General features: G+C 38.1%; 2 protein-coding genes and 1 long non-coding RNA gene across 5 annotated transcripts in view; 2 read left to right on the top strand and 1 right to left on the bottom strand.

Moving 5' to 3' along the window:
- The window catches only part of LOC306669018, a 64,281-nt gene extending 61,335 nt beyond the window's left edge, over positions 1-2,946 (bottom strand). The window contains exon 1 of one of the 3 annotated variants that reach the window (XR_013765995.1): positions 2,884-2,946. This is a non-coding gene — a long non-coding RNA (uncharacterized lncRNA). Of the gene's footprint in view, positions 1-782; positions 1,752-2,883 lie in introns of those variants that run through there. The other 2 variants (XR_013765996.1, XR_013765997.1) reach the window with 2 other exon arrangements.
- Positions 2,947-9,113: 6,167 nt separating this feature from the next.
- On the top strand, positions 9,114-11,510 carry LOC306669010 (uncharacterized protein). The gene is made up of 4 exons (XM_079152762.1): positions 9,114-9,702; positions 9,811-9,934; positions 10,044-10,127; positions 10,902-11,510. The coding sequence occupies exons 1-4, from the start codon at positions 9,264-9,266 to the stop codon at positions 10,915-10,917; spliced, it is 663 nt and encodes a 220-aa protein (XP_079008888.1). The 5' UTR covers positions 9,114-9,263; the 3' UTR covers positions 10,918-11,510.
- Positions 11,511-20,965: 9,455 nt separating this feature from the next.
- LOC306669009 (growth-regulated protein homolog gamma-like) lies at positions 20,966-23,216 on the top strand. The gene is made up of 4 exons (XM_079152761.1): positions 20,966-21,387; positions 21,469-21,592; positions 21,730-21,813; positions 22,536-23,216. The coding sequence occupies exons 1-4, from the start codon at positions 21,297-21,299 to the stop codon at positions 22,549-22,551; spliced, it is 315 nt and encodes a 104-aa protein (XP_079008887.1). The 5' UTR covers positions 20,966-21,296; the 3' UTR covers positions 22,552-23,216.
- The last annotated feature ends 1,447 nt before the right edge of the window (positions 23,217-24,663 follow it).

The following is a 24,663-nucleotide window of genomic DNA, read 5'->3' as shown; positions in this document are numbered from 1 at the left end:
AACTCAGTAACTGAGTGCTTGCCTAGCATACAGGAAGCCCTGGGTTCAATCCCCATCACCAAAACAAAATACAAAAAAAAAAAACAAAAACATAAAATTAAACAAATTAATTAATTAAATTAAAATTAAAGCAAAAGTGGTCAGAGATGTAGCTCAATAGAGCACCCTGAGTTCAACATACAGTGCTGGAAAAAAAAATCACTGAAGACACATTTTTGCTCCTGGAAATTTCTTTTTCCTACATCTTCTGCATCAACCATTTAGTGTTACAGAGTTACCCATGTGTGTAAGACACAAGAAGTATCACAATATAATATTTAGTGATTATATTTTGTTAACAATTGTGATACCTTATAGTATAATCTTCTTCTAAAAATATTCTATCCCATTGCATTTTATTCCATTATATTTTAAAAACTGGTTATAATCTAAAAATTGGTTTTATGATCCCTAATGGATAATGGCTTGTAGCTATAAAGTATTGCTCTCATCTTTTGGCTACAGAGCCAAGTTTTTACAGTCATTTTGGAGTCTACCTTCTTATTAGTGCCATCTAAGATAATTTGAGTGGCAGTATAAGTAAGATTCAATTAGACCCTACCTAACATCTGCTTCCAATCTCAATATCATATCCCGACCTAGTGTTAGGGAATCTGGGAACTTCATGTGTACAGCATTTGGTGTTGAGATGGTAAAGTAAGCAAGAATATCTTAGTTTTCTGTCACTATAACAGAGTACCAGAGACTGAATAATTTATAAAGAAAAGAAATTTGTGTCTCACAGTTCTGGAGGTTAGAAGTCCAAAAGCATGGTGCTGGCATCTGGTGAGGGACTTCCTGATGGATGCATCATAACATGGTGGAAGAGCAAGAGAGCACACAAAACAGAAAGTTGGCCCCGCTTATGCTTTTATCAGGAACCCACTCCTGCTATAACCAACCCCTTCTGAGATAACAGCATAATCTATTCATGAGGGTGGAGCCTTCATGACCAAATCATCTCTTAAAGGTCCCACCTCTCAACACTGTTATAGTAACAATTTAATTTCAACATGAGCTTCAAAGGAGATGTTCAAATCATAGATGTGTCTCTGGCTATTGAGAATCTTGGTGCAAGTGTCACCTCCCCATTTCTGTTGGGTTCCTAGTAGAAACTGGATTTAAGTTCTTTTAATGCTTTGCTGAAAAGAAAAAAAAAATTCTAAAGTATACTCCATAGATTTAAGATTCTTATATCTTGTCTTTTCTTCCCAGTCACTTCTTTTCTTATCTAGAGAAAGACTGGCTTTAAGGCAATAGACTTCTGAGTCAGTCTTTGATTTAAATATAACTCCACCAATAACACCCTATCCTCTAGTTCCCTTCACTGCAAAATGAGAATCATATGAACCTCCTAGTGTTTGTGAAATTATTAAACATTATAAATAACTCAGGCATTGAATTCATTGATTCATTGATCAAGAACTGGAACCTACCAAATAGATATGATTTTCCTTCTCTTTTCTTTGTGCTTTACACCCAGAGTACATACTTCAATCAGCTGTGGCTACAATCTTGAGCACCTACTAAGTAATCACAGGTAAGGAAGGATTTTCCTTCAGCAGGACCATAATCCAATGCTGAGGTGCTATAGTCAGTAAACTTGATACAATAAATATAAATGACATTTGGCAGAAAATCAAAATTTAAAAGCACGCAACTTACAAACCCCTATGTTTGTTAATTTAATGAAGTACTCAAGATGTCTATTAATGAGAAACAATCTTAACTCTTTCTTTAGTGAAACATGAAGAAGAAGAAACAAACATAGGTAATCCAGGGTCGACTATTTCTTCACCAGGGCAGACAAAACAAGGAGATTGATTATACCATTATTCAGTTTGGTATGGGTGTCAGCAAAACTTGAAAGAAAGCAGTCACTAGGCATGAACAAAGTTAGAACTAATAAAGTATAATTACCAATGATATTGACTAATCTGTCTTGTAGTCTATAATTCCAAAGCACCATATCTAAAATCCCCATCAGATTTCTCTCTACGATCTGTTGTAATTATGTGTTTATCTTCCTCTAGGGGAGAAAACTTTATACTCCCTAGTGTATCTAACATCTAGAAAAAAAATGCCAACTTCAGGAGATATTAAAAATATTTTCAAATATTCATCCAAGGGAGGAAAATAATGCCATTAATGTGAAATTTGGGAGTAAGGACTATTTTATTGCTGAGATAAGCAACCCAACTAAGAACTTATTAAGAGCAGTATTACCACTAAGTACCTTATTACTGCCATGATCGTTGTCTCTTCTCTCATAACAGTTTACAAATACCATACTCACTAACTATGCTGTTACCAAGAGCAATGTTTCTAATTCCAACAAGAAGAATGTGTTTAAGAACTTTCAGGGCCCTGCCACAGTTTCTCTTCATCTGGCCATCCACATACTCCAATAACAATTATGCAATATTACAAAATGTGTTTATTAAATGATTTAAATGCATATATCTACATTTAATGTGGAGTTATGTCAGAGGTGACACATAACTAAGTCTTCCTCCTTCTACTTTCTACCATAGTTACTTTCTGCCTGTCCTAATTGGATTTCATGACTCTTTAGCCTCCACTTTTGTACCTTCAAATGACACATTAACTCAATCCCTAACAAGTAGAAGCCTGCCTTTGACATCATTATCTTCAGGATGGTATCACATCCATGATCACAGATACTGAAAGGCCCTTTGCACAACATTTTGCCCACAACTTCTTCTTCTAGTTATTTCAGTCACAAATTTATAGTAAACATGTTCAACATCACATGGAGAAATGAAAATCCTTCAGAGATGCTCCATTTTGCCAATCTATCATATCTTCTCTTATTTCACCCACCTTTCATCCTGGCCTGGACTTACAGGTAGTCATTTCTGCAAATTACTCTGTTTACAGTTCATTCCTGGCTTATCCCTAACCCTTGCTCACTCTGTCTTCTTCTTTCTGTTTTTGTCCTCAAGTTACAAAATCTTACTGGAGGAATGAAATCATGTGAATTGGGATCACTATAGTACAATGCTTTCTCTGATATTTTGCAATCCTTTGGTTCATTAATGTCAACTACCTTTGGACTTTCACAGCTGTTGGCCCAAAATTCTATCTACTCCTCTCAAACACACAGCCCTGTCATTATTCTGATCATTCAATAAATAACCCCTAGGTTTACAATAATGATCCATGGAGTCACCTGCCTTCACTTTCAACATCTTTCTGTAGCATCTTTTTTTTTATATTGAGAAAATATTACCCCACCCTGATGCTCTTTGCTAAGTAGAAGCATTCAATAAAAACAACTTCATCTACGGAATTACAAATTTATGTATGACTTAGTCCCTTAACTTTTATTTTATTTTGCTTTCTTTTTATTATGGTAAAATACACATGCCACAGAATCATCTTAAGTATGATTTTAGTGAAATTGAGTATAATATTGTACAAACATCACCACCATCCATTTCCAGAACTCTTTCATCTTGCAAAACTGAAATTCTCTATCCATTAAAATAACTCTAACTCCCTACTTTTATCTCACCCTGACAATCACCATTCTACCTTTTGTATCTAGGTTATTCCATTTGTGTGTGTGTATGTACGTGTGCGTGCGTGTGTGTGTGTGTGTTTGGGAATTAAACTCAGGGGCGCTCTATCACTGAGTTACATCATCCCCAGCTCCCCACTCCTTCTTTATAACTCTGATAACAGTATCTCAATAGGTTGCCTAGGCTGGCCTTAAACTTCTGATCTTCTTGTCTCAGTCTTCTGAGTCGCTGGGATTACAAACATGCACCACCATGGTGGCTTCCTTTTACTTTTAAAAGATAATTTTATCTACTTCATTATTTTTCTTTACTTAAAAATATTGTGTATAGCTTTACTTTTAAGCACTTTTTATAAATGTTAACTGATTTATTCTCATAATAATTCCATGAAAATTATTTTCAAGACTTTAAAAGGAATATAAATGTTTAGATTGACAATTGGTGGAATCAAAGAGAAATGCTTGATCTAAGAGAAACAAAATGTTTGCGACTAAATGATCTGACCAGCACAATTATAGAGGAGGAAAGGTTTATTTGAGGGCTCACAGTTCCAGAAGTCTTAATCCATAGAAGGCCAACTCCATTCCTTGCGGCTCAAGGTGAGGCAGAACATCATGGTGGAAGAGCATGGCAGAGGAAAGCAGTTTACATCATCAGGAAGCAGAAAGAGACTCCACTTTCCAGATACAAAATATATTCCCCCTAGCCACACCCAACTCCCACCTCCTCCAGTCACACCCTACCACTACTGATTGAATTAATACTCTTACAACCCAATTCAGTCGTTTCTCCTCTGAACCTTCTTGCATTGTCTCACATGTAAGTTTTGGGAGGACTCCTCACATTCAAACTATAACACAAAATAAGTGATATTCCTAATTTTCTATTTCTAAGTTCCAGCCTTGAGCAATGACTATTGCTATTACTTGCCCTAGAAATCCACTGACTTCTCTCTGGCCTTTTGTATGCACCCAACATCTACCACCTCCATCACCACTACCACCAGCTTACGTACCTTTTATTTTTCTCTTGTGCTGGTTTGATAAGGTTTCAATCACTTGTACCCAAACAATTCATTAATAAGACAAGTATCAATGTACCAATGAAAGTCATGTAACATGAGAATATGCATAAGATGAAATGTAAAGAATGTGTACACATATACTATATTTGAATGTCACCTTCAAAACTCATGCTAAAATTTAATTATTGTTACCAAGAGATGGAACTTTAGAGAGGTAATTAGATTATGAGAACTCTTCTCTTATGAATGGACTAATGTCATTGTTGTGGGAGTGAGTTGGTTACAGCAAGAATTAGTTCCTGATAAAGGTATGAGTTTTACTTAGTCTCTTCTCTCTCACATGCTTGCTTGCCCTTCTGTCTTTCTCCATGAGATGATAGCAAGAGGACCTTTGCCAGCATAGTCTCTGTGACTAGGTTCTGCAATCCTCTCTTACTTCCATTTATTCCCTTTCCCTATTTCACAGGTTAAGCTCTAGATATATGATCTGCTCCAAGCATGCACAATGCTTATTCTGGCTTCAATGCCTCTGCTTATTTGATTACCTTCTTCTGGAACTTTGTCCTCACCTTTCAAATTCCCCATTTACTGGGAAAATCCTGCATATCCTTTAAGACTCAACTCAAGAGGCACTTTCCAGAGAGGCTCCTCTGTTAACTCTTCTCAGTATTCTGCCCACTCCCATGAGAAACAAGTTTAGAAACAGGGCTATTATAGGACCACCTCTTTGCTCTATAATACCCAGGTCATATTCTATTATGGAACTTAAGAGGCTGTTTTGTATATCTTGTTAATACATCCGTCTTTCTTATTAGACTGGTAGTTAGGTAGTAGTAGAATCCATCTTATACCTTTTTTGTGTTTCTAGGTGCTATCCTGATTCCTAATTCATAAATGCTGATTTAATGAACAGAGAAAGAAAGGAAACGCTTTAAATAGTAGAAAAATCAAACTGTGTTAGAAAGATGTTAGAGCAACATGAAAAATGGAAGATTTTCGTCATGATTCTAATTATGAGTGATGGAACTCAAATTGTCTTAATAAAAGCATCTGTTACTATATAACAATGAAGGTCAATGGATTAGATAAGGTAAAGCTGGATTCAGGTGTTCAGCAATGACCCCAATAACCCTGTCTATGTAGGTCAGGCCTTTCTTCTGTGCTTGATCCATTTTTGGAATTCTCTCCCAAGCAATGTCAAGTCCCATTTTCATAGCCATCAGTTTAGTAATTCAAGTAAGCACCAAGAGCCTCTCAATTCCTTTTCTTCTGGTATAACCAGCATGGTCTCAAATTTAACCAAGTTTGTCATTTGCCTCACTTCAACCACATGAACTGATAATGGTAATCATCTCACCTTAACTACTACAGGAACTGATAATGGCAGCAGTAAGAATTTCTGGTAGAAAATAAGAGTTCTGTTTTAAGAAGAAAGTGGAAGGGTGGGTATCAGGGACAAATTTAGAGATTGGAGACTGAATAAAATACATATTGGAAAGGAAGTTAACACTGATACTAAACCAAGTGAGTGCCCTTGGATATAGGGATGGTAGATCTTGTAATCTATTGATTTGTTCAACATTTTCATTTGCCCCTCCAGAACAGAGCCATAATACATAATGAGCTATGGATATTAGGAAATGTGAGAGAAAGGATGGCATTTATGTCAACATAGTCCTCAAGGCAAGTCAGGGGAAAGGGCCACATCACTCATTCTTGCTGCCCAAATAGTAATGCCAGAGTTCAGCATGGAGCCGTTTCCTAGATTCTGCAAGCCTATTGGATGTACTAATCAAATCTGAAGAATATTATAAAAATTACTGGTAAAATGGAACTTAGTAAAATGAGCTTCTATTTTAAGGATAACTTCATTAAGTCAGTGATTGCATGAGATTACAGCTTGTGCATGTTAACAGTGCTATTCAGCATATGTTAAAACAAGAAGGCATTTATCACAGTAGACTTCAAACACTGGTGCTCTTGAAATTTTTTGAAGCATCACATGAGACTTTCATCAGTTAAAGAGCAGAAAGCAGAATAATGGGAAAGAAAAAAATCTTTCTACTTCCTTTCAGAAAGCAAATGATTTTGATTAAACATGTCCCTAGGAAGCTGATTCTTGACATGTCTCATTTTTCTTGACAACTATAGCAGATATATTGAAATTCTATTCTTCCTGAGAACTTGCTTATATCAGTACTTGAGTTGAACTTTACTGCAATTTGAAAGCATTCCCTAAAAGTTCCTGTGTTAAAGAATTGCTTGCCAACCTGTGGTACTTTTGGAAAATGGTAGAAACTTTAAGATGTGGTGTATAGTGGGGGGAAGTTAGGTTAGTGGGAGCATGTCCTTGAGGAGGATATTGGAACAAGGACTCCTTCCTCTCTTGTTTTGCTTACTAGTTGCCATGAGATGAACAGGACTTCTCTATCATGAGTTCCCACAATGAAATGCTGCTTTACCATGAGCCCAAAGTAATATGACCAAGCAACCATGAACAGAAACCTCTGAAACTGTGAGCCAAAATAAATTTTTCCTTCTTTTAAGCTGATTATTTTGTCATAGTAATGGAAAGCTGGCTTACACAGATGTGGAATCGTTTCAGTTAATAATATCTATTGTTCTTTAGATATAAGAAATAGATGAAAAGTTTGGATAGTCAGTTGTTAATGCCAATGACAAAGAGATAGTCATGTCTTAAATCTTCCAATAGATGGGGAGGGAAGAATTTACTCTCATTGCCATTTTATACGGGAAGTTATGAAACTGAAATTTCAAACAAGTAATGGACAAAAAACAATTAAGAGCCCTTAAAAATATGGATACACTCTTCTTTCAAAATTTCTAATGCCAAAAATTTAAAAGATTAATTAGCAGATGTTTCTTTGGAAACATGGATTTTTTTTTGTTCTATTTACATAAGGATTTACCATAGGCTGTTTCCATTTAAGTTAACCTCCTAACTGTGTACAACCATAGACTGAATGACTTAAATAACAATTTGTTTCACAGTTTTGGAGGCTAAGAAGTCTAAACTCAAAGTGTAGGCTGATTTGGTGTCTGGCAAAGGCAGGCTTTCTGGTTTGCAAATGGTTACCTTCTTGCTATGCTGTGGGTAAAGAGGGAAAAAAAGAGAAAGAGTAGGAAGGTCTCTGGTCTTTTCTTATAAGGGCATTAATCCCATCATGTGTTTTCTCCCAATCCCATGACCACACCTAAACCTAATTATTTACCTCCCAAAACCTCTGCTTCCTAATACCATCATATTGTAGGTTAGGGTTTTGACATGTGGGGGGACACAAATAGGCTATTAACAATAAGGCTGTAAAGCACCATTTCTATTTTGTTTATTTAACAAATATTTACTTAGCACTTCATATGATGGTTCATAAATACAGCATATTTAACAATACCTGAGAGGCAGGTATTTCTATTAGCTCTCTTTTACTAAAAAGAACCATAAGCAAAAGGAAGTTGGACACATTGCCAACTTTGGTGCAGAAGGGATATAGGATTGCTGAATTTTAGCCCTGACAGTTTTTATCATTTTAACTCTTCATCTAAGGAGCACCCTGTTCCTGGAGACAACAGTTTTTTTTCATCCAGCTGCCTCCCTGCCCTTCTTACAGCAGTGCAGGAGTTCTGCCACCATCCTAGAGAATCAATGCAGTCCACCTAAGTTCAACTTAAAAAAAAAAAAAAAAAAAAAAGGAACATTGAAGCTGGGTGCAGTGGTGCATACCTGTAATCCCAGTAATTCTGAGGCAGGAGGTTCTGGAGTTCAAGGTCAGCCTCAGCAACTTGGTGACACCCTAAGCAACTTCAGAAAACCTGGTCTCTAAATAAAAAAATTAAAAAGAGGGTAAGTGGCTCAGTGGGTAAGCACCCTGGATTCACAGGTTCATCCCTGGTACCAAAAAAAAAAAAAAAAAAAAAAAAAAACCAGAAAATAAAACATTGATACTGAACTGATGGTGAAAAGTGAATTGCCTACTATGAAGGCATTAGCTGAACAGACTTGAAAATGCTTTATTGATATTCTTTAAGGACAAAAAGTATGTCAATAATTGTTTATCAGCAGGGAATCAATCGTACAATGCAGGTAAATTCAAACAACTGTCCAGGACATTACTAGAAAAGGTGGGCCTCTTGAAATCAACAGAAATGCCTCACTGCTCCACAAAGGCTTTTCATGAATGAAAACACAGCCTCCAAAAGAACAAAATGGCGATGCTGCTAAAAGTACTAGAGTTTCAGAAGCTCCAAAAGTTCGGGGAGGACAGATGGGAGATCAGAACGTGGACCTTCAAAATACACTGAATTCACCTGTGACACTGGTACTACTCCCCACCTTACCCCCATCTCCACTAAAGAAAAACATAACTCAAATGTGATTTCAGATAACGAAACGCTAGGAAAAAGACAAACGTTCTCATGTGTAATTTGAGATGACAGATGTATTTTATAGTGTGTGTTTATTTCAGAGATAAATGGAAATCCAAAAGAATAGAGCCAGAGGAGAGGGTAAAGAGGCAGCCATTCCCCCTAACTGCTATCCCAAATGAAGTTTCTTGCAGAGAAGTAACTCTCCATTAATAACTTAGTGCCAACCCTACGTGTGTATAGCGGGTCTGACCACCACACCCCGCGCACCAATGTTCGGGCGCCCTAGGCCTCCCTCGCAGGCGACCACTCACTCCCCTTCAGGGCCCGGGACCAGATTGCAGGGTCCCCGGAAATTAGGCAGGAGGGCGAGGCGGGCGGCACCAGTGTGCCCCCACCCCACTACTCCAACCAGAGGCGGGGCGGCGTCTTCCTTCCGCACTCGGGGAAACACCAGGAGCTCCGGGAATTTCCCTGGCCAGGGGCTCTGGCCTTTCCCGTCAACCATGCATAAAAGCGGCTCCTCGATCCCAGAGAACCACAGAGCCAGGACAGCAGCCCCTCGCCGCCAGCTCTTGCACTCCAGGCTCCGCCGCGATCTTCCAGCTAGTCCCATGGCCCGCACAGCACCCGCTGTCCCCAGCGCTCCGCGGCTGGTCTGCGTGGCGCTGCCATTGCTGCTACTGGTGGCCTCCGACCGGCGCGCAGCAGGTGGGACCCGCGCTCTGGGACCCCCGGGACTGGACCGGGCTTCGGGGTACGGGGTGGGGACGCCTAAAATGGGGACAGCCCCGCTCACCCGGTCTCTTCTCAACGCAGGGGCGCCCGTGGTCACTGAACTGCGCTGCCAGTGCTTGCAAACAGTGCAAGGAATTCACCTGAAGAACATTCAAAATGTGAAGGTGACGTCTCCGGGACCTCACTGCGCCCAGACCGAAGTCATGTAAGTCCTGCTCTGAACCACTTGAGGCTATGACTTAAATCACCCTGACCCTCCCGCTCCTCCCCAGCCGAACCTCTTGCCTCACGGGGATCCTCTCTTCCTTCTGCAGAGCCACTCTCAAGAATGGACAGGAAGCTTGTCTGAACCCCGAAGCCCCCTTGGTCAAGAAAATCATCCATAAGATGCTAAACAAGTGAGTTATGGTTTCTATTTACCCATGTGACAAGGGTCGTGCTGGCATCCGCCCCTTGAAAACTATTTCCGGAAAAACTCAAGGGTGGCTGAAAGACTAGAAATTACGATCAGTATTTTCATACTTAACTGTACTACATAAATTGATGAATCTTCTCTGGTGCCAGAAATATTTTCAATGTCCTCCATCCCCATGCCCAAACCCTACTCAGTGAATGCAGGTAAATGTGTGCTCCTAAAGGAGGAAGTAGAATTGGCAGTGATGCTAAAAAGTCTCCTACTATTGAGGAACCAACTTTGCTTCAGTGTCTAATGGGTTCAATACCTGAAAAGTGGAACCCCTGGTTGATTTTGGTCAGGGTGTGCCTCTAAGTCTTCTTGGTCAAGAGCAAGGACACTGAGTGAGATTCCCCTGCATTAATGAGCTTTAGCAAAAAGTAGATAACAATAGCTATTTCATAGGCTTGGGATATAGCTTAATTTAAGGGAGGTCACACATGAAAATTTTTAATCCAGTGTGACAGACTGTAACATTAGTATGTTTTTCCTTTTTTGAGCCAATGATATGTTTGACTCCACCTCCTGGTTTTTCCCCTATAAAAACATTCAGGAGCCCAAGTTCTTTGCTATTCAGGGCAGTGGGTAAGGTCAGACCTTCACTGGGTTTAGGAGAGACAGGAGACTGCAATGCAGAAATCCCTCCACCCTCTAGGACCCAACTAAGAGATGAGTAGCTTCCCTCAGCACCAGTTAACCCTAACCTCTCTCATCACAGGGGCAGCACTAACTGACCTGGAATGAAGAAGCTTCTCCTGGTGGCTCCTGCAGGGTGGTCCCTGCCTTAGGAGACCAGAAAATGGAAGAGAACAGCCAGCTGCTGGGGACAATTGGAAAGAGCTTAATGCCTTTTACGATTTCTTAGGAGATTTCTATTTATTTATGGATATATTTATTTTTCCCAAAACTTCTATTTTAATATTTATGTTAATAATTGAAGATGTGAATGTGTTTCATGAAACATAGCTCTGTCTTGATTGTTGTTTAACTTGAAGATGATGGGTTTAAACTGTCTCATTAAAGTGATATTTATTAGGAGAGAAGTGTCATCCACTGTTATAGAAGACAGTGGAGTGGAGATCAATGTTCATTAGGGTGAGGGAATGTGTGCACATCTATTTTTGTACTTTTTTAAAAAGTCTCTCACATTACATAGTCAACATTCATATGTTGAAGCTTCCCTTGGACATTTTATGTCTTGCTTGTAGGGCATAATGCCTTGTTTAATATTTATTATGAATTGTTTCTCTTTGTCTTGGAACAGAGAATTTACAATTATTGTCATATTTTTACAAATGACATCAAAATAAAATTTTACTGAAAAATAGCATGCCTACCCTTTGTATTATTTTCCTTCACGTCTGTAAGTTATATCTAACTGCATTCTTGCTTTTCTGGCTGGCACTTTCCTTAAATTTCTCTTACTGGTGAATGAATAGTTGACACTCTTAGAAAGTACACACTACCCTCCTCCAACCACTGTGATACTTCTGGTTTTATATAAAATATTGCTGTTTTTACAATGGTCTATTATTTATTAAAAAGTAGCTTTTTACAAACTTATGGATTTTTATAAATATTTTAACAAGAGCTTCTATTACATGCTCTTTGGTAAGTGGTTTCACAAACAATTATGCAATTCTTTCCCTGTTGGTGAGGTTGGGAGTAAGAGATGGAAAAGTAGATTCTGCCTAAGAACTGAAAAATCTGTGCTATTTAAAATAATAGCAATAATAACGACCTGTGGAGATATGTTGTTTTAGTCAGCTTTTTCACTGCCGGGACTAAATGATCTGACCAGCACAACTATACAGGAGGAAAAGTTTATTTGAGGGCTTGCAGTTTCAGAGGTCTTAGTCCATAGAAAGCCAGTTCCATTCCTTGGGGTTTGAGGTGAGGCAGAACAGGGTGAGGCAGAACATCATGGCGGAAGAGTGTAGCAGAGGGCAGCAGCTCACATCATCAGGAAGCAGAGAGGGAAAGTCTCCACTCTCCAGATACAAAATATATACCCCAAAGCGATGCCCCAATTCCAATCTCCTCCAGGCACACCCTACCACTTCAATTAATCCCACCAGGGATTAATTCACTGATTGAGTTAAGACTCATAACCCAGTCACTTCTCCTCTGAACCTTCCTACATTGTCTCACGTGTGAGTTTTTGGGAGAAATGTCTCACCCAAACCATAACATATGTACATACTATAAAGTAAAATAGGTGATAAGAAAGCAGAAAGGATATGTAAGTAGATAAATGAATTTAAAATATAACACACTTCTTCAATTTTTAGAGAAAATACTGAATTAAGGAAAATTGTAATGGAGCAGTAACATGTATTGTAATTTCTATGGTGACCCTAAAAAGGGAAATGCAAAATTTAGGACTTAAAAATCTGAAAAGGAGATAAAATGAAATGAAATAAAACATCTCCATAATGCAAAAGAAGACAGAAAGTTGAAAAAGGTGGGGGGATACATGGGACAGAAAAGAAAGGATGAATCTTCCTTATGGAAGAATTCCTAACGAGTACAGTCTCTCCCTTCCTGAAACTGACACTTAGTTCCCGTACCCATCTGAGTGTGGGCAATTTGCTTCCAAAGAAGGAATTCTAAAAAAAGGGAAAATAAAAGCATTAGAGGGAAGAAATTTTGCAAACACAATTTCAACCAAGTAATCAAGATTATTGTTAACTGTCAAGGCGTGTAAATGAATATTACGCAGCTCCTGATAGAATATGATGGAAAGGGCACTTCAACTTCATTTAAATGCTTCTACATAATACAGATCCCAGTGCAGACATAAGAAAAAAATTAGAAAAATCCAAACTGAAGGACATTCTACAAGACACAAAACAAGTATTTTTCTGAACTGTCAAGGTCAGGGAAAACAATACAATATTAATAAGTTGTTACAGATCAGAGTAGACAAAGGAGGCATGAGGGCTAAATGCAATACATGTGTTGGATTGAATTCTGCAATAGAAAAAAGGACATTGATGAAAAATTTGGTGAAATCTGAATGAAGATTGTAGTTTAGTGGTTAGCAATGTATCAATGTTAATTTCTTAGTTTTGACAAGTGTACTACAATTATGTAAAATGTCAACGTAAGGGGAAACTGAACAAAGGGCCCGATGCAGGAACTTTCAGTACTACACACACAAATACTTCGTAAATCTAAAATTATTCCAAATTTAATACTTGATTATAAAAAATACAGAGCAAATAGAATAGTAAAATAGTAGACTTAAATGCAACTGTAGTAAGAATGACAGTAAATTTAAATGACATAAGCACTTCAATTAAAAACCAAAGATTATGAGATTGTACCAGGCATCTATATTGCTTAATGAAATGCACTTTAGATATTAAACCATAGGTATCTTTAAATTAAAGAACTGAAAGTGCTATATAATGCAAAAACTAAAAAAGAAGCATAGCCATATTAATATGTTAATTATTATTAATAGCCATGAATGTTATTAATGTGTTTATTAATAATTAATCTACTTTTAAAGTTTTGTTTTATATATTAGGACTATGCAAAGAAGTAATCTTAGAAGATTGATTCAAAATATAAAGGAGGCTTATTCTACAAGCATCAAAATAACCATTAAATTTTATGAAATGAATAACGTTATCAAACATCAAGCAAAATGGAGAGACCAAAAAGAACCATAGAAAAATTCATATCAATAGTCAATGTTTCTAACTCTTTCACTACTTAATGGATAAAACAGTAAAAAAGTCAGAAATAGTGTGGAAGAGTGATGCAACCCAGTCAACAAACTTGGACTGACTGATGTATAGACACTTCGCCCCAGCAACCACATAAATCCCATTTATTTTTTGAGGGCATCAGGAACATTTCTAAAAGAGATTAAAGCTAGTGTGGTGGCCCCCATCTGGAATACCAGTGACTCAGGCAGGAGAATGGCAAGTTCGAGGTCAGTCCCAGCAACTTAACAAGATCCTGTCTCGAAATAAAAAGGACTGGGGATATAGCTCAGTTGAAAAAGCCCCTGGGTTTAATCCCCAGGATCAACAAAACAAAACAAAAGCAAAAAACAAAACAAAACTAGAAGAGACTATATATGGGCTATGAAGATTGTTTCAAAAATTTTCAATATGTTGAAATGTACAGAGAACATTTTCTGATCATCACTTTTTATGATGATTTGTAATTTCCCTATTTGAAATGTGCATATCCATATATGTGATATGTTTGCTGTGGTTTATAACTCATCACTCAATTTCCTAAATTTTGCTTTCAAAATATCAAACTCATCATGTGTATAACCAACTAGTATGATAATATTTCCATGGAAAGAGTTCCTCATTTCTTAAAATTTTTGCTGACATACTCTTGCATAATTTTTGTCATTCCTATATTTCTTGGATTTCATTACACAAACAATTCAATTTAACTACTCAATAATACTTCCTCAAAAATTTTAAAAACAATCTTAAGAAAATGGAATTGCAAAGTTTATATTAAAATCTGTTTTTGTAAAGTATCATGGAATAACACCCAAATCTAATGTAGTAGATGCTGTTCAGTGTTAATTAAAATGAATTTAAATAACTAAATAACTTTAATTTTAATTAAAAACTTAAAATTAAATAACTTTAAATAAGTAAAGATAGTTGAAATCATTAGGACGTCCTTACTACAGGAATTACTACAGAAAAGATTGGCTATGTTGCAGAAGAAAATGTTCTAGTTACATATCAAAGAATAATTTTCTATCTGTTTTGACTTCTACCATTACTTGTCTCTTGCAAAACCTATCACCTTTGTATGTTGAATGTGTCTCATAAATGTCTTTTGAATTTAATACCCACCACCCCCTAATTTTGGTACTGACTTAGGCCTGTATGTTAAACCAGTCTTCCACCCACCACACAGTAGGTAGTCAATAAAGTCACCTTGTGGTCTGAGAAAATTGGATCATGAACTTTGAGATGCAAGTGGAAGCTCCCAGTGGAAGTAACATCCAAACCAGCTGGCAAGCAGGATCCTATAAACACACAGCCTCCAGGGTTGGAAAGCCCAGCTCCCCACTCTTCTCAGTGCCCCCATGCTCCTTCCCAACACAAGGACTTTGCTTACTGGATCTTTTCCCTCTAGATGGTTTTCCATGTCTCAGAGGTCCCATATTCACCTGGAAAACTTTATTCTTTAAAACTCACATAAGTGATCTTCTATTCCAAGAGAACTTCTGACACCTCTCACAAATCCACGCTATAAGAGTTGTATTAGGAGTCCCCTCTTCTCCCAATGCCTTGAGAGTAGTTTATCATGGTATTTGCCAGTTCTTCTAAAATCTGTTTCTACATTCCTGCGCCCTGTTGCATTGAGAGTTTGAGTAGCAGTCTGTCTTAATCCTCTTTGTAACCATGGCAACCAACTTTATTCTCATGGTATAAATGCTGGGGACATGGTAAATGAAAATGCTGATACAAATGGAAAAAAGAAGGAATTAAACTCCAGTTAAAATACCTTTCTGGTTAGAATGGTAATGCTAGCAATAAGTGGAGTCAGTAACAAAAAGTTCAATTCAAATTTGCTCAATGAAAAGGGGAATTATTTCATTTCCCTTCGAATGGAAAGTCTGATTAGTAGGTGAGATAAAGCAGAATCCTGGAATTCAAAAATGCTCTTTGGTGGTCAGTCTCAGTCAAGGTCTGGCTGCTTTCCTCTGTGCTGGCTTCAGTGTAGACAGGCTCTCTTTAAGCATTGGCAAAGTCCCAACCTTCTGTTCAACTGGCTATCCCCCAGCAGGAAGCAGAAGCTTGTTTGTCCAATCATTTCCTGACAAAAAGAACTCCAGGGAATTATTCTGACTTGGACAGGTTAGGTCACTTGCCCACCCCTAAGCCTACCAAGGTGGCTGGGACTGGACTCTGACAGAAAGAACTGGCCAGTATCACCTGGTGTTGTGAGAGCCCTCCTGGAGATTGGGAGGAGTATCACTGCCTGAACCCCAGACTGGGAGGGAGGTATGACAAGGAAAGGAAAACTAGGGTTCCACTATCAGAAGTAGCGGGTAGAGGCTAAAAACCGGTATAAATGACAAATGTGCTAGAGATAGATCAGGGTGAATGACATTGATACTCAAAATGCTTTGAACTGAAGAAGTGGATGTGTCCATGGATTTAATGCCGCATTCCGGCAGCTTCATCCTTCTGCCCTCAGTGTCGCAGTTGTTCACTATAGTAGAAGCAGCTAATGCAACAAAATAGTGCTGGCAGCTGAGATGGCTTGACCCCCCACAGCAAGGCTGAGCAGAGCAGCTCTGCACCCGCTGCCCGTTCTTGTTGCTCCATCAGTGTGCAGGATGCAGCAGCAACTCTGGATTTAAAAGGTGTTTTAGATAACGAAAATAAAAATTGCAAGATATAATAAATATGATAACTTAAAAAGGAATTATAAGCCAATGTTTTTATTTTAGTAATGGCTATTCCTTTCAGAGTAGTGATTGTATGACTTTAAAGTTTTGACATATTAAACCTTTCATTTAGCTTGTATAATAAATAATTGGCTGAGGAAGACACTTATTAAAATTAAAAAAAAAAAGTTTGGATTATTTTAGCACATCACCATTGCTTCTTTTCTTTTTTAAAAAAGATAATGTGCAGGACCTTGTGGTGCATGCCTGTAATCCCAGCAATCTGGGAGGCTAAGGCAGAAAGACTGCAAATTCAAAGCAAACTCAGCAGTTTAGCAAGGCCCTAAGCAGTTTAGTGAGACCCTGTGTCAGAATTAAAAACAAAAAAAAAAAACAAAAAGGTTGGGGACGTGGCTCAGTGGTTAAGTGCCTCTGGGTTCAATCCCTGGTACAAAAAACAAATAAGGCTCTAAGGGATTAAATTATGAGAACTGGTATATTGTAAAAGGAAAAAACTCTTTAGTATCTCATTTTGTAACCAATTGTTTATCACACAAGTCTAGGTATAAAGTTTTAGATCATTCTGCAAATATGAGGCTACTTCTTGAAGTGTTCCATCTTTTGGCAACTACTATACATTTTTTGATGTTTATTTTCTCTGATTGTTTGCTTATGACAGTACTTTCGACTGAATCTGGAAACTATTAAAGCAAATATGTTGTTTTCTTAAGTCATAAGGAGAATAAGTTCTGGGTAACCCCCTTTTCATGCTGAAGGCAAAATATTTCAGTTATTAAAACACAATGAAGTGTTCAAACTGGTTCAGCAGAACACTGTGAATGTTATCTCAGCAAATAAGAGCCAACAAAAATACTTATTTTCCCTTCTAGAAAGCTCCAAGGGTAGAATATTCATTCCTGCTGACCTAATTTTTTTTGGAGGAGAGTATATTAATTTTGAAAAGAAGGTAAATAAATAAGTGGACGTAGATTTTATTAAATTATGTATGCATATGCCACAAAAATTCTCTTTGTTTGAGAAATAAAAACTGGAAATATTTTAGCAGTTCACCAGTCTTAAGTTTTAAGAAAGGTAAAGTTGAACCATGAGATAATAAACACAAAAATTAAAGAATGCTCCTGAAGTTATGAATCGCTTATTTCAGAAAAATATTTCTTGTGTGTAGTTGTTAAAGCCATGCTGCCTGGAACTCAAATTCTGAATTTTATCAGCTATGAGACCTGGACAAATTATTTCAATTTCCCTCTCTTCCATTACCTTGTAAATTTCAATATGAGTAGGGGGGACTTTATGAGTCAGTTAAGAAGATTAAGATTAAAACATTGCCCGTCGTATCAAAGTGTTAGGAATGATAACACTTTAACATTTACTCGGCATCTTATAAACACATAAAATATATCAGTCAGTAGGGACATTGAAGACAAAAGAAAAGATCTGCTAAAGTTCGTTGCTTACACTAAAGTTTAAAAAGCTTACTAAACAATCTCCTCATCTTTTATACCCTTTAAATTATTTCTGCAATAAGCAGGTATGCATCTATACTCAGAAAAATAAAAGTATTTTTAACTTAAAAAGTATAGCTATTATAAATGGGCAAATAAACTAAACATACTCTTGTCAAAAGAAGAAATACAAATAGTCAATGACTATTTTAAAAAGTTCAACATCATTAACAATTAGGCGAATGAAAATCAAAACTACACTAAGATTTCATCTCACACCAATCAGAATGGCAGTGGTCATGAATACAAACAATAATAAATGCTGGTGAGGATGTGGAGAAAAAGGATAACCTTACACTGTTAGTGGGATTGTAAATTAGTACAACCACTATGGAAATTAGTACAGAAGTTCCTCAAAAGATTAGGAGTGAAACCACCATGTGAGTCAACTATACTACACCTCAACATTTACCCTAAAGAATTAAAGTCAGGCTGGGCACGGTGGCCTATGCCTGTAATTCCAGCAGCTCAGGAGGCTGAGGCAGGAGAATCACGAGTTCAAAGTCAGCCTCAGCAATTTAGCAGGGCTCTAAGCAACTCAGCAATACCCTGTCTCTAAATAAAATATAAAAAAAGGGTTGGGGATGTGGCTCAGTGGTTACACACCCCTTGGTTCAATCTCCAGTACCAAAAATAAATAAATAAAAATTAAAAAATAAAGTCAACGTATTATAGTGATATGTGTGTACCCATGTCTAGAGCAGCACAATTCACAATAGTTAAAACTGTGGAACCAGCCTAGGTGTCCATGAATGGATGAAAGGATAAAGAAAATGTGGTATACATGCATAGTGGAATTTTATTCAACCATAAAGAAGAATGAAATTATATCATTTTCAGGAAAATGAATAGAATTTAAAATCACTCTTTCAAGCAAAATAAACCAAACTCAGAAAGACAAGGATCATATGTGTAAGTTAGAAAAGAAAATGGACAAGAAAGATGTGGGAACGAGGCGGGGAATCTCATGATGATCAAAGGGAGATCAGTAAAGTACAGGAAAGGGACCTGTGAGAGAAAAGAGGGGAAAGAATGGGGGAAATACTCAGAAATGATATTTGCCAAGTTGTATTGTTATATTGTGTGTACACACACACACACACACACACACATGAATTGGTAACAATGAATCCACCATTACTTACAACTATAATGCACCAATTAAAATATGGAAAAAGGAAAAAGAATAGTTACTACGTTTCTGAACTACTGATTATTTCAAGAAAACAGAATATTTCCAACTAAAAATCCCAGAAAAATAAGGATAACAACAGTAGTATTGGCACAAATATTCAGTTATTGATGCATTCGTCATATTTTATAAATTTTAGCTTATCTTTCACTTCCTACACTTTTTAAAAGTATATAATCTTCTATAAATTCTTGTTCTTTTACACTGGACTGGACTGAAAATCTATGAAGGAAAATGTAAAGACAGAATCTAGTTATTCATAAATTTTTTCTAGTAATTGAGAGGGGGCAATTTTACTTTTATTCGTATTTTGCAGCTGAAACTACTGAAACTAGGATTAGAAATTAACCACCAATTAAACTAGACAACAAGATTCATCCTATTTCCTCTTAAGAAAAAAAAAAAAAAGCTAATAGAAAAAGTTTATATTGGATAGGTTTTTGTTTTGTTTTCAAAAATTCTTTCTTCTGGATATAAGGATTTTATCCACAGGTGGGTTTTGTCATAAGAGATATGGAAAAAATCAATTTTTATTGATTTATAATTTTCTATAGCATTTAACACATATTGGCACTTTTACATATGTTAATACACATATTCCTCAAAACAACAATGTCAATTTACAGATAAGAATCTTTACATCAGCAAGTAGACAATCATGTCCCAGTAATTGGCAGAGTTAAATTCCTCTCCGGGTGGTCTGGTGCGGAGTCCTGTTCTGTGCTTCTCTAACAGCTCTGCAACATCCCCTCCCTCCTCACACACCTCCCAAATCTACATCCAGAACCATCCCTAAACCATCTGAAACTAACCTGTAAACTGACTCAGCACATTAAAATTGAGAGTGAAAAGGGAATTACTGAATCAAAGTCTTCTGTTATTTCTATTTTTTATTAGAAATCAGTGAAAGCAAACTATGACAATTGTTTTTTCTGTAAGGGAAATCGAATTACCTGAGGCAGGAAAGACCATGTAAGGTGGAAAAGAAATGAATTTTGTCTTCATCAAGCAAAGTAGGACAAGATTTATGAACCAGCATATGTATATTACACAAGAACACATCCTTTTGCCACTTAAGATAACCAGAGGGTGCTATTCACCCTGGACATTCGCTCTTGATGTCTGTGACCTTTAAGGCGCTTGGACAAACCTAGCAACTGAGCACCCTCAAGTCCAACGTAACAATCTCTCCCGAGAACAGCTCCAGGACCCTTAATAGGTCATTATTTTATGGATTCATCAGCTACCTCATACACCAAAATGTGGTACTCATTGACTTACTCCAATTTTGGAAGTTCCAGAATTGCACAGAGAAAGGAAGTTATGTAAGATCTCAACACTTTTTCCTAAATTAATTATCGAATTAAACTTTTGACACTGTCCTTTCCCTGGGCTGTGGAAAGATATGACATAAAGTGCGATTTATTGAAGTACCAGGAACAAGACAGATACTCTTATGTGTAATCTGAGAATGATAAATTTCAAAAGAGTGTATGCAGATCTAAGTAAAATCTTCAGTCAGAAGATATTTGTGGGCGTAGAACAATTAGAAAAGCGGGTCTTCCACTTCCCATATTCCTTCCTCCAATCCTGATGACAGACATTCCTCAAACTGTCCAGTGTCAGCTGATGACGCCGCCTCCTGAGGGAGTCTGGGCGCCCACAGTCCCTCGCCGGCGGCCACTCACTTTCTTTCGGGAATCTGGGATTGAAAGAGAACATCCCGGGGTCGCAGGGTCCCCGGGAGTTAGGCAAGAGGGCGAGGAGGGCGGCACCAGTGTGCCCCCCACCCCACGACTCCAGCCGGCGACCGGACGACGTCTTCCTTCCGCACTCGGGGAAACACCAGGAGCTCCGGGAATTTCCCTGGCCAGGGGCTCTGGCCTTTCCGGCCAACCATGCATAAAAGGAGCTTGTGGATGCTGGAGAGCCACAGAGCCAGGACAGCAGCCCCTCGCCGCCAGCTCTTGCACTCCAGGCTCCGCCGCGATCTTCCCGCTGAGTCCCATGGCCCGCACCGCCGTCTCCCGCACTCCACGGCTTGTCCAGGTCGCGCTGCTGCTGCTGCTCCTGGTGACTGCCTGGCGGCGCGCAGCAGGTAGGACCCGGGCTTGCGGGTACAGGGTGGGGGTGCCCAAGATGGAGACAGCCCCGCTCACCCGGTCTCTTCTCAACGCAGGGGCGCCCGTGGTCACTGAACTGCGCTGCCAGTGCTTGCAGACGATGCAAGGAATTCACCTCAAGAACATTCAAAGTGTGAAGGTGACGCCTCCAGGACCCCACTGCGCCCAGACAGAAGTCATGTAAGTCCTGCCCTATGCCACCACTGCTGCTGCTGTTCAGACTACCGCCTGGGCAGTCTGAGCTTTCTGCTGTTCCCCACCTCTGACTCCCAGCTGAACCTCCAGCTTCAACGGAGACCCCTCTCTTCTTTCTGCAGAGCCACTCTCAAGAATGGACAGGAAGCTTGTCTGAACCCTGAAGCCCCCTTGGTCAAGAAAATCATCCATAAGATGCTGAACAAGTGAGTTATGTGAATGGAGTCATGGGTCATACTGACATCACCTTCTAAAATTTTATCAGGGAAGCTGACGGACTAGAAATTAGGATTATTTTCACAAAATAATTGGGACATTAAGATGATTAGTCTCTGGTACATAAAGATAGTTCTAATGTCCAAAGCTCTATTTAAATAAATGCGGGTAAATGTGTTCTCCTAAAAGACTAAGAATTGGCCAGTGATGCTAAAAAACAAAACAAAAACAATTGTTCCTTCTATCTATTGAGGAACAATGTATGTCTCTGTCCCCCAAGGGCTCAAGTCCTGAACAGTGGAACCCCTGGTCTGGGGCAATATGAGCCTCTAAGCTTTCCTGCTGAAGAGGAGGGTGGAGTGACACCTGCCTGTTTAAGTCTAGGTCCCACCTCTTATTATCCTGAGTCACAGTTAAATGAGAAATAGCTGCTCATGATGTTACCTCTTAAGCCTAAATGAGGTCATTGTAATATTATTCTGACTGTTTGAAGCTAATGATACAATGATGATCACAGGTCCCCTATTCCTAATTAAACATACAGTGACCTGGTGTCTTGTTTGCTGTGCAGGGCAGCAATGCTATGGGTAGTAACCACTTGGTGCAAGGCTAGGGAATGGCCACATTTAGAAAAATTCTAGACTATCAAGGATTAAGGCCATGCGATCAGTTTTTTAAGTACCTACAAACAGCAACTGTTTTTTCATCACAGAGGCAGCACCAACTGATCTGGAGAGAAGAAGGAAGCTTGTCTACTATTGATTCTGAAGAAGATTCTGAAAGTGAAAAGAGAGAAACAAATAGTACCTCCGGGGCAACTGAACTGTGCCTGATATGTTTGACTATTCTCTGTGAGAGTTCTTCTATTTATTTATATATGTATGTATTTATTTATTTTCAGTGCTTGTATATTAATGTTTATTCTGATATTTAAAGATGTGAGTATGTTTGGTAGTTCACTGTACTGATATTTTAAAAAGTCATTTTTTAAAATGTTAAATCAAAGTTGTTTCAGTCCTGTCGTTCAGTTTAATTCATTAAATTTTTGGCCACTGTAATGGAGATTGGGGATAAATACTGGGAGATCTAAGACGGTCACATCACTGATAAGATATGGGGAATGTGTGTACATCTATTTTTGTAACTATTTGGAAGAATGTCCGTTGCTATTTATTGTAACACTTTCACAGTATGTGGTCAACATTTCTGATGTTGATGCTTTAAGAACTGTAATGTTCTACTTATCCCTTGGACATTAATGTCTTCTTATGTAAGGCACAATGCCTTTATTTAGCATTGATTATGCAATGTGTCTCTAGATCTTGGAATAGAGATGTTTATATATTGATGTAGTTTTACAAATAACATGAAAATAAAGCTTTTACAAAAATTCCATGCTTAGGTTTGTTTTATACGTCCAAGCTTTTGTTTCTCCCAAGTACACCAGGTGTGAGGAATTCAGAGGAGACCATAGATCATAACAGTGGCTTCCACTAGTTGGCATGTCCCTTGTTTCTCTCAAGAAGGCATATTTGATGCATTTTCAAAGTCCATATAGGCTCCCACCTTTAAAAACCCTGTTTTACATAAAATATTAATTTTGCTTCATTATAAACAATCTGCTCTTCAGTTTTAGAGTTTTAACATTTTTGAAATTTTAATAATTATTTTTCAAAGAGCTCCTGTTTAAATTAATTTGATAAACTTTCTTCAAAAAATTATGCATTCTTTTTTCCACTTAATGAATTGAGAATCAACTTGTAGTAAAGTGGCTTCTTCCTCAGGACTCAAACAACTTGTGCAATTGGGAAAAAGCAGAAACAGTGAGTAGCTGAGTACTTTATGGGTGAAAAGGACTAGTTAAGAAAGATTTCATTCTCTAAACATCAGGGAGAAAATATCATTAAGCGTATTGCTATTCCAATGCCTCCCAGATATGATAATGGTTTAAATGCTTTCTAGCCTGCACATTTGAATTTAAATTGCCACAAAATGACAGGAGATTACTGAGACTCCACCAAAGAAACAAAGGTGGTTATCTCCAATTAGGGAAAGATCCCAGTTCAGTGGAAAATACTCTCTGACCCCAGAGGGAGGAAGTGTGTGCACCAGAAGAAAAGAAAGGAAGGGGAAGAAGAGGGTGACTTGAGACAGAACCTGTTCCTGAATTTCAAATCCTAATTTATAGCCTCCACAGTGGGTAGAGGGCTGGGCCAGGCCAGTGGCTCACTCTAAGCAGATGGGTAACAGCGGCAAGAACCAACTATTTGACTATTCATTTTTTTTCCCCTGAAAAGTAAGTATAGCAGTCTTTTCATAACTCCAGTGTTATTGCTTAGAATGAATAAGATAGGGTGAAATGACAATTTTGAACTGTACAGAGGTGAATAAATGCAAACCGTTCTGGAGGCTTCCAAAATACAATAGTTCCCTAATGTCAGGTCAGGGATGTGTGTTTTAGGTTGTGGGAAATAACACTTCCTTAGATTTACCAATGTTCTTGTAAAAAGCCCTTTCTACTTCACATTCTGTGAGAATTAAATCTGTAGGCTTTTGTCTAGTTAATTGCTCTGATCCTAGTGGATGAACATCTCTAATCTGTCACACTCAAAAGGCCCAAAGGTTATATCCAGGACAAGGTCATTTGTCATTAGTTAAGGGCTGGGTCCTGGGGAAGATCAGAGTGCTATCTCTCTATTTATTTACATGTCAAAAGAGATGAAGCCACAGAATTTAGCAACTTCTCTGAGTCTTAAAAGGGGAGATAACGGGGCTATCTGGCTCTTGGAGAGACTTTATTTACATATCAAAATGTTGGAGGTAGGACTCAGACAAATTAT

Source organism: Sciurus vulgaris (assembly GCF_902686455.1).
Source record: "Sciurus vulgaris genome assembly, chromosome: 9".
Classification (NCBI taxonomy): domain Eukaryota; kingdom Metazoa; phylum Chordata; class Mammalia; order Rodentia; family Sciuridae; genus Sciurus; species Sciurus vulgaris.
The sequence above is the reverse complement of the archived record's forward strand: the minus strand, read 5'-3'. Positions and strand labels throughout refer to the sequence as shown.

Bases quoted from the DNA above. Each gene is read 5' to 3' on its own strand.
- LOC306669010 (XM_079152762.1), top strand. From the start codon at position 9,264: ATGTTCGGGCGCCCTAGGCCTCCCTCGCAGGCGACCACTCACTCCCCT. The intron at 9,703-9,810 runs GTGGGACCCGCG...TTCTCAACGCAG, and splicing joins CTCCGACCGGCGCGCAGCAG to GGGCGCCCGTGGTCACTGAA. The intron at 9,935-10,043 runs GTAAGTCCTGCT...TTCCTTCTGCAG, and splicing joins TGCGCCCAGACCGAAGTCAT to AGCCACTCTCAAGAATGGAC.
- LOC306669009 (XM_079152761.1), top strand. From the start codon at position 21,297: ATGGCCCGCACCGCCGTCTCCCGCACTCCACGGCTTGTCCAGGTCGCG. The intron at 21,388-21,468 runs GTAGGACCCGGG...TTCTCAACGCAG, and splicing joins TGCCTGGCGGCGCGCAGCAG to GGGCGCCCGTGGTCACTGAA. The intron at 21,593-21,729 runs GTAAGTCCTGCC...TTCTTTCTGCAG, and splicing joins TGCGCCCAGACAGAAGTCAT to AGCCACTCTCAAGAATGGAC.